Genomic DNA, 10,738 nt, shown 5'->3' on the forward strand with positions numbered 1-10,738 from the left:
ATTATGTTGCAAATGCAATAAAGAATGAACTTTAAAATGTTGTCTGTAGAGGTTTGCAAATGGAAGATTGTTGGAGCTATTGAAAATTTCTGGGCCCTGTCCTCGGCGTGGTGAATCCAGAACATTCTTTAACATTGATCCATTTTATGCAAGAGTAGTTGTCGCTGGTTTGGGCCATGAGTGCTTGGATTACAGTGAGCAGGAAGTGTTGGATGAAAGTAAAGAGGCCATAAGGATTGCTGCAGCAGTTGGATGTCGAGAATTGCAAAAACTCCATACGGCAAATGTGAGTGTTGAGAGTTTTGGGCATGCAGAATCTGCTGCAGAAGGAGCAGCTCTGGGAATTTGGACTAATCATGAATTTAGGAGCTTAACACATACATTTGAGCCTCAGATTAATCTCTATGAGCTTGAAGGTGAAGATACCGATCGCATTGGATGGGAAATTGGTTTACAGAAAGCATCTGCTCAGAATCTCACTCGCCAGTTGCAGGATACACCTGCCAATCTCCTGACACCATCAATGTTTGCCCAGAACATTGTCAATATCCTGACGAGGTCAGGTGTTAATGTTGAAGTCAAAGTGAAAAACTGGGCTGAAAGTCATCAAATGAGTTCTTATCTTGCTATCGCAAAAGGCTCATGTGAGCCAGGTATTTTTCTAGAACTCAGCTACTTCGGAACTCGTTGCGATGAGCGTCCAATTGTACTCATAGGCCAGGGAACCACTTTTGACAGTGGAGGACTTTGCAGAAAAACTGCTCATGATCAAGAATATAGTCGCGGAGACATGACTGGAGCAGCTGTAGTCGTTGCAACATGCCGTGCAATTGCATCTATGAATCTTCCTGTTAATATTCGGGGACTTATCCCTCTGTGTGAGCACATCATGGGTGCTAGTGCTATGAAACCAGGCGATGTGGTCAAAACGATGAATGGGAAGTGCATAGAAATTGCCGATACGGATGCAGAGGGCCCATTGGTTATTGTAGATGCTCTGCTTTATGCTAAAAATTACTTCCCGCGTTTCGTAATTGATATTGGAACAATTTCCGGTGAGATTTGCCAGACTTTTGGCAATGAAGTTAGTACTGTCTTTACAAATTCTGAAGATTTATGGGAACAAATAAGAGAAGCAAGCGTTCATACTGGTGAGTTGAATTGAAAAATTTATATCACATATAATTCCTTTATAACTTATCATTTTACGAATATTTGCTGTAATGGCTCCTGCACACCTTTTAGATCACGAAAACTTCATGAAGTTGAAATTGGCATCCCTTTTCTTTCTCACACGTTTTGCGTATGTCTATCTCATTCTTTCGCACTCCAAATTCGATTGAGCTAAATTGAATTTGGACTGATGTTTAAGACAAGAAGAAGAGTGCGAAAGAATGAGATAGACATATGCAAAACGTATGATAAAGAAAGAGATTCCAATCTCGACTTAATGAAATTTTTCTGATCTAAAAGGAAAGCCGGAGCCATAATGGCTCCGGCACACCTTTTAGATCAGGAAAATTTCATGAAGTCGAATTTCGGATTCCTTTCTTTCTCACATGTTTTCCATATGTCTATCTCATTCTCTCGCACTCTTCTTCTTGTCTTAAACATCAGTCCAAATTCAATTTAGCTCAATCGAATTTGGTATGCGAAAGAATGAGATAGTCATATGCAAAACATGTGAGAATGAAAGGGTTTAGAATTTCGACTTTATGAAATTTTCCTGATCTATAAGGTGTGCCGGAGCCATAAGGAATGACAATTCCTAAAAGATCATGAAAATTTGATCATAATCATAACTGACTAAATAGTCTAACCGTGGTATCACACTAGAGAATTTCACATGAAAATTTTCATGTGATTCACATCAATTGTTGCTGATATATGCCCAATTGTGCAATTTTCTTCAAGAACTTTTAGAAATCGATTCATTTAGTGATAAAAAAGTAGACTCGAGTCACAAAAATTGGTTTAAATGGATTAAAATAGCATAAATACGATTGATAACTAATGAGCAAATAATGAGCAAAATTTGCTCATTACATTTGCATCTGGTACTACTTTATTGCAGTCATTCAGGTAGTTTCTGCACCACAACTCTCCCACCAGTTTATTAGTGATGAAATTGTGATTAAAAGTAGTGCCAATTTATCGTAAACGAGATGGAGAAGAAAGGGCAAAAGGCATTGAAAAAGATCGATGAAGAGGATAAGTAAGAAAAAAGCTAAACAAAAATATGTTCGATCTACATTTTATATTCGTTCATAAACTTCTAGGATTTCGTGGTCAAATGAGATGGTGGCGGAATTGATTGAGGCTGTACATCAAGAATCCGTCATTTGGGACTACAAATGTCAAGAATACAAAAATAGAGGCAGCCGATCTGATGGTTTTCAGTCCGTTTGCGACAAATTGAGTCACAAATCGACTTCTTTTGTAGATAAGGCCATACGATTTGAAGAAGCTCTTCAAATTCCTCCGAAGTCATCCGGAGAAAATCATTGTGTCCAAAAAAATCTCCACTTGCGATGTTGTCATAAAGATTTTCAACGAAACTATGTGAAGGTCGCGTTAAAAGCCAATCTCTCGCCCACACCCTCCTTCTTTTCGCTTGGCGGGTCCTTTTGCACAACACAAAAGCAGTGTACAGGATGAGAACTTCCTCTTCTTCACTAAAATCACACATTTTTACTCAAACGACTGAAATGCTTCAAAAACAAAATCACTCATCTGACAACCCACATGTCATCGTGACATTGAGCAATTCTAGCAATGTGTCCTGGCTAAATCAGCGATTTCGAGTGGTTCTAGAAGTTTTAATTAGCAACTTTTCAATGAGAAAATTTTCTAGTGTGATAACACCGTAAGAATTATAAAATGGTTGACAAATATTGTTTTTTATAAATGTCGGAAAACTGTTGCTCAACTTTCTACCAAATGCTAATTACGAGATCAAGGAAACTTGTGCAGGACTTTATACATCACCTAAAACGCGGTTTAGTTCAAACGGTTAAAACTAGTTCCCGGAAGTGTGGAATTTCTGAAATACAAACAATTTCAGTGATTTTCCATAAGTTGTTGGATCAATTGCTTTAATACACAATTTTAGATCAAAATTTTCGAGAAAAAAAATGATAATTGAGAAATTACCGCAGTTAAGCCACATAGATGAACTTTACGTGGAAGAGAGACATATGACTTAAGCCGAAAAATGGCTTAAACGTAATTATAATTAAAATAATATTTAGCCTACATTTCTATCAGTTTTCCACTAAGCCATCTAGGGCATTATGCCCTAAGCAGACTTGCGGCTAAAGCCGAGAGACGTGTCATTGACAAGGTGACTATTTAATAATTGAAAACAATTTGATTTAGTTAATAATTTAAAAATATCTTAATTAAAATTACGTTAAGCCGTCTCTCGACTCAAGCCGTGTCTCAGCACATTTGCATTTGGATACATTTACGACTAAAGTCCACGGACGACTAAATTCGTTCATAGCCAAGTTAGTTCCTAATACGGGCTTTAAGCCCAAGGCTTAGCCATATGGTTTAACTGCTCTAATTTTTTATCACTCACGATTTTTTGGAAAAATCTACCTGAGAATTGTATTATTAAAGATAAATGACATATTAGGCTATCAAAAAGGAATAAAATTGCTTGCAATTTAAGATTTTGAGACTTTCGGGAACTGAGCTAAGCCTCTAGTCTGAAGACTGCTTAACGGCGTTATCACACTTGCACATTAAAATTTTAATGTGATTCACATTAATTGTCACTTGTGAGCGTCCAAATATGTTATTTGTGTCTTTGAGTCACTTAATATTTGGGGGTTTTCTGTTTATTGATAAAGAAGTGGACTAGGCCTGCAAAAATAAGTTTAAATTTACCTAAAGCATAAATATTTTTCACATTAAAAAATTAAAGAGAAAATCGCATTAATTTTTCGCATTAATGCTATAAATCAATTTATATTATATTTTACGGGCCAAGTCTACCTTTTTATCAACAAATAGATCAAATTTTGAATATAAAATGATTCAAACACACAAATTACTCATTTAGACTTTCACCAGCGACAATTAATGTGAATCATATTAAAATTTTAATGTGCAAGTGTGATAACACAGTAACACACTACAAACGGGGCTTACCATTAGCACTCACTTGCAAGTCACAAAAAATAACCTTTGACGATTTTTAAACGGAAATTTTTATGTAGCTATTTTTGGATTTTTTCCTAATATTCAATCTTAAGTTAAAAATTTCCAAGAAATCTTAACCGATAATAATTTAGAGAAGTTAAGCCATAAGGGTATGCCTTGGTCTGAAGCCCGTACATGAGTCAATTTATACCAATTTACGCGGGCCAAGCCTACCTTTTTTATCAATAAATAAATCAATGAATAAAGATTAAATGATTCAAAAGCAAAAATCAAACATTTTAATACTCTTTAACGAATTCATGTAAATCACATTGCAAATTTAATGTTCAAATATGATGACACGGTTAAGTTAATACTTTAACGACGATTGGAACACCGGTATCCCATTAGGAAAATAATTTTTCCTAACTACCTAAAGTTATTTTTTCACTTTGTACGTAGTTGCTAAGTATAAGTTTAAAGGAATCTAGGATATATTTTGCAAGTCTCTAGCTATTTGCTGTATAGTAAATTTTTAAGCTAAAGAATGACGAATTTTTAAATTCTCATATTGAAGAGGTTCAAATGTACTCAGGCTAATCCTCGAAAACTTTAGTTGCTAGAATTTAGCGAAACAGAATCAGTTAAACAAAATTTACGCAAAAAATCGCTAATTTGATCCTAAATTATTAGTGTCATTTCAGTTGATTTTATTCCGCCAATATTACAAATTAAATTTTTTCGACGATTACTCTGATCTATTTATGGCTTTAGATCTGAAGCTCGCATAATCAAATTCACATATTGAAATACGTTTTCCCTATAGTAAATCGAAAAGCGAAAACCAATGATAAGCCCCAAATAAACTTGAAGTAGAAAGCTTTCTCAAAAGTTATTTTTGGTAACACTTAATTAAATATTAACTAAATTGCAAAATGTAAATTGCATTAAATATGATAAGTTTCAATTCCTATTCTATTCTATTCTATATGGCAAAATCTTTTTGGTCAGTAAAAAATTCAAATTGGTCAGTAAAAAATAAAATATTGGTCAGTAAAAAATCAAATTCTGTCAGTAAAAAATTAAATATGGTCAGTAAAAAACTTTTAAAAAATCAGTAAAAAATTAAATTTGGTCGGTAAAAGTCAAATTTGGTCAGTAATAAATAAAGTTTGGTCGGCGAAAAGTCAAATTTGATCAGTAAAAAATCAAATTTTATCAGTAAAAAATAAAATTTGGTCAGTAAAAAATAAAAATTTGGTCAGTACAAAAACAAATTCGGTCGGAGAAAAGTAAAATTTGATCGGTAAAAAGTCAAATTTGGTCAGTGAAAAATCAAAATTGATCAGTAAAAACTGAAATTTGGTCGGTAAGTCTTATGGGGTTAAGGGCGCTATGCGCCTCGGGTCTTAGTTTAAAGTCGAACTTCAAGCTCTAATTATCAGTATTGCCTGTTTGAGACAAAGGGAAATTTTCTGTGTTTTTTGAAGTTATCAGTAGCGCCTGTTGAAGCAAAGGGAAATTTTCCGTGGTTTGGGAAGTCATTTGTACCACCTGTTGAGGCAAAGGGAAATTTTCTGTGTTTTTAGAAGATATCAGTATCTCCTGTTGAGGCAAAGGGAAATTTTTTGTGCTTTGGAAAGTTATCAGTAGCACCTGTTTAATTTTTGTACAAAATTTATGAAAGACGAAATATGAAATACGAAATGATAAAATACGAAATGTACTAAAATACGGAGTTTCCGCAATACGAAATGTGCAATACTTTTATCCGGATATGCAAAGTTTTAACTTTTAATGATTTCCTTTTAGTTTTTTATTGACTAAATTATTACTCACTGATCATATTTAATTTTCCACTCATTAAATTTAACATTTTACTCATTAAAAAATTTACTGACTAAATTTGACTTTTGCCGATCAAATTTTACTTTTCTCCGACCGATTTTTTTTGTACTGACCAAATTTTTATTTTTTACTGACCAAATTTTATTTTTTACTGACCAAATTTGATTTTTTACTGATCAAATTTGACTTTTCACCGACCAAATTTTATTTTTTACTGACCAAATTTAATTTTTTCCGATTTTTTTTAAAGTTTTTTACTGACCATATTTTATTTTTTACTGACCGCATTTTATTTTTTACTGACCGTATTTTATTTTTTATACTGACCAAATTTGACTTTTTACTGACCAAATTTAATTTTTTACCGATTTTTTAAAGTTTTTTACTGACCATATTTAATTTTTTACTGACCAAATTTTATTTTTTACTGACCAAAAAGTCGCAGCCATTCTATATTATTCCAAAAAATAATGCACTGTGCGGAAAATCTAATGATTTTTTTACGTCTTCAAAAATGTCTAGGAGATCGTGTATGGCGTTTACCACTCTGGGAAGTGTTCCAGAAGAAATTAAAAATCTTTCCTCATGTTGATGTCACAAATTTGGGTGTTGGAAGTGGATACACGTGCAAATCCGCTGCCTTACTCAGTGAATTTGTCGAAAGCACTGATTGGCTCCATATAGATGCTTATGGTGTCATGCTGTCCACTGGAGACAGTGTACCGTATCTTCAGGAAGGTATGAGTGGACGTCCTACTAGGACTCTCATCGAGATGATTGCGAAATCTGTTGTAGATCAGCATAGGGATAAAGACAAGTAAGAAAATCTATTGTTAAAATGCAAAATTAAATAATTTTGCACTTTGGAAAAATCATTTGTAAAATTTTCTCTAATTTATTTGCTTTTTTTCTCAACCTAAATACAATGAACAAGTTTTTCTTAATGATCGTCACTGAATTTCTTTTCTCTCTAAAGAACAAATGTTTTAAGAAAATATTTTCTCAATATTGCCTTAATTCATTTTTCTACATTTAATAACGTTTGGGTTTGTTCTTTCTGAATTCCTTTCAGCTATTTTTTTCTTAATTTTTTTGTTTTAACGATAATAACACATTTTTATCAATTCACACAAATATCTTTATTTTCGAGGGATTTTCTTCGTGTTTCTTGTGCTCGTAAGATTCAGAGGGTTTTTTTCATACAATTGGCACAAGCTTTTATGCTTTTTATTAGATATGTTAGATCTTTATTTTCTAGTAGACACCATTTTTAGAGTTTATTGTTCTTTAGATCTCATTAAGTTCTCATAGTTATCGGTGAAAAGATGTTCCATAAAGTCACCACGAGATATGTTGTTTAATGTGAAAGGTTTTTTTTTCTCTCTTATTATTGTATGAAATTGAACAATAATTGATCTTTAGAAATATTTTTCTCATTCTATCAAGATGATTGATTAGGCTCACATTTTCTATATAAGTTAACTCAAATGTAAGTCTTTTTCCTCTGACATTTCTTTTTCTCTCTTATTTTATTTTTGAAAATTTATAAACAACATTTAATAACAGTTTTTAATTTTTAATTTATTTATAACTTTCTTTTGCTAAATTTTATAGAAACATTGTATTTAATTTCGATTGGTAAATGCTACTTTTGGATTGTGGATTGTTAATTTTAATGTTTCAGCTTATTTTCTTGAGCATATTCTTCAATCTTGTGTTTAGCGGAAGATCTTTCTTCTTTTTCTTATGTGGTATATTATTTTTATAGGATTAATGTGATTTATTTTATTTTATTTTATTTTTATTTGTTGTATGGACGTGCATTTTGCAATAGGGACATTATGATTTGAAATTAGTTTCATGCAACCTTTTCCTTTCTTTATCAGTTGCATGCAACATTTAGATGATTTGAATCGAAAATTTTATTTATTTATTTTTTTTTGTATCAAAGTTTTCGTATGGCAGGAAGAGTTCTTATATTAAAAAACATAATAATAAAATGTTCTTCAAACTTTTTTGCTTATTTTGAATCTTATTGTTTAATTCCAACATGGAATTACAAATTTGGAAAGTTTATATGAAAAAAAGTATTTTATTTTGAAGTTATTATTTAACATATTTGATATCGATCATTTTATTTTTCTTTTGTGAAAATAATAAATAAAATAAAAATTAATACACAATAATAAATAATAATGCCTCTGGCACACCTTTTCGATCACGAAAAATTTCATAAAGTCAAAATTTACATCCCTTTCTTTCTTAAAAGTTTTGTATATGTCTATCCTACTCTTTCGCACCCTTCTTCTTCTTTTGAACATCAAACGAAATTGAATTTAGTTCAATCCAATTTTGAGACCGACAGAGTGGGAGAAAGTTATATAGGGTAAATTAAGCTAATTCAAAACCTGTTCCAATTGGAAATTTTTCGCTCCTCGAAATGGAAACGTCATTGTTTTCACGATAAATACTGTACTAAATTATTATATTTATATATTTTCTATACCACAGTTTCATTATTTAGTTAATTTTGCTCCAAATAAAGCGAAAATCCATTTATATTCACAATTTTTAAGTTGTTAATTTCTCAGAAACATTAAAAGTGTACCTTTTCACCATTGAATTTTTCATCGATCGACCGTGTTTTCCAATGTAAAACACAATGAGGTGACTGTTATTTATTCGTTTTGTTTAACAGTTAATGTCATATTTCTGGATAATTTTAGTTAAATTAAGTGCTAATCTCTATTGTAAACGGTACATGAAGTTTTCAAATGAAATAATTGCCTATTTCGTGAACAAAAAGGGTTTTTCTGAAGTATCTGCAAATGCTTCAATAGGAAACCCTGGAAATATGATTTTTTTTGGAGAGATTTTCTTATTGTTTGAGATGGGAAAGGAAAAAAGACCAGGACTAAAAACAAATCCTGCACTCAAGAGCAACTCAACAAGGTTTTGGAAGCCTTTCGTCGCGGTTTCACTAATAGTGTTTGTCTCCATTTAGAAACTTTCCCTTGTCTCCATTTGGATTAATATGTTTCCAATAGAAGCATTTTACCCTCGCGTATTTTTTTTTGTCTTTAAGAAGTTTTCAAATTATGGGCTCTATTCTGCGAATAAAAATAAAGTTTCAAAATAAAGATTTTAAAAATTTCAAGATTTGGCATTCTGCGATCTTGGATAAAAAGTCGAAAATACGCAAATAAAGATTTCAATATCCAAACTGTCACTTGTGCCTTGTCATTTTGGCACTTTGGTCACCCAAGCCGATTACTTGGTAGGAGTAGGTGATATTTTTTCTAGTTAATTTTCACGACAAGGAGTGGAAATTTTCTTTTAAAATTGTGGTGGACGAGGAAAATCTTTCGGGTCGTATGAAATAGCTTACATTACAAAATTGACAACTTTAAGTGCAAAAGTCCTGGAAATAATTTCACTTTTCATACACTTCTCAGGTACTTTGGGAAAAATATATTTCCGGAACAAAAAGAGCTTGAAATTGATTGAACAGCAAGAAATCAGACGGAATGTTTTATAAATTTTAGACGATTGGATTAAAGTACAGAAACCCCGTGTTTCATGTTCAATTGTTTTTAATGAAGATTTTTGAGTGCACTTTTCACAAAATTTCTTAGATGGATTTACCGGTTTAAGAATCAGGAAACATCTGGCAGCAAAACAAGTCAAAAATTAAAATTTTGACTAACTACATACTGAGATGCAAGGGATCCCTTCAACTTCAAGTCAATCATAGAGAACCCAGATAACTCTCAGCTACCGATCCATCACTGTCATTGTCATTAGATCGAAAAATAATGATCACTGTGTAATACAATGTATGAGGTTCTAGTCGAGGAAATTCCTCTAGATCCCAAATCTGAAGTTCCGGCACATAAAGTACCTGTAACAATAATGAGGGCTAGGATTGTGTAGGAAGAAGACAACCATAAAAAAGCAAACTGGACGTTCTTAGAAAAAGTCTAGCCGGACTCATTCAAATAAAAACGGAACGCCAGGCATAGAGAAGAGAAAGTGAGATGATTGAATGAGAAAAGCTTGGGAACTCCTTGGCGAGCCCTACCTTTAACAATTTCTAAAAATAAGAAATGGATACATAAGGGTACAAAGGATCATTTCTCGCTAATACCAACGATTTTAACTGCTCGAACTCCAAGAGAGAGCAGTTTCCATAATCTTTGTTGGACTATAAGATTTAGAGAATAAATTCAGTTCAGATTTTTAATTCATCAAAATTCTACCTTCTTCTGAAATAGTACATCTTTTCGAAGTATGACTGAATATAAGTATTTTTTGTTGAAGTAAAAAAAAATAAAGTTGTATTTATTGTGTTCCTAATGTATTAGCGTATTACCCTCGTTATACTGCCTCTGCATCCTTAAATTTTCTAATAAATTGAAAGATCTTCCATGGCTTAATGCTTTTCAAACGAGTTTCAAAACGCAAATAAAGATTTCAAAGCACCTCGAGACCACCTTTGAAATCTTTATGAAAAATAAAGAATATTGAGGTCCGAATCGGCTTGAAATCTTGGGCGCAGAATACCAAATCTCGAAATATTTTTATCCAAGCTAAAAATAAAGATATTTGACAGCTTTATTTTGAAATCTTGTTTGTAGAATACCAAATCTTTATATTTATCTTTATTTCTTTATATTTATCTTTATCTTTATTCGCAGAATAGAACCCTATATCTAAATAATTTTCACTAAACAGTAACATT

At 32.2% G+C, this 10,738-nt stretch overlaps 1 protein-coding gene across 1 annotated transcript in view; it reads left to right on the top strand.

The window, feature by feature from the left end:
• Positions 1–6,942, top strand: part of LOC129801501 (cytosol aminopeptidase-like) — a 39,754-nt gene extending 32,812 nt beyond the window's left edge. The window contains exons 3-4 of the mRNA XM_055846613.1: positions 50–1,151; positions 6,520–6,942. Of these exons, the coding sequence (XP_055702588.1) occupies positions 50–1,151; positions 6,520–6,818 (1,401 nt within the window). The 3' untranslated portion in view covers positions 6,819–6,942. The remainder of the gene's footprint in view (positions 1–49; positions 1,152–6,519) is intronic.
• Positions 6,943–10,738: the final 3,796 nt, after the last annotated feature.

Source organism: Phlebotomus papatasi, chromosome 2, assembly GCF_024763615.1.
Source record: "Phlebotomus papatasi isolate M1 chromosome 2, Ppap_2.1, whole genome shotgun sequence".
Taxonomy (NCBI): domain Eukaryota; kingdom Metazoa; phylum Arthropoda; class Insecta; order Diptera; family Psychodidae; genus Phlebotomus; species Phlebotomus papatasi.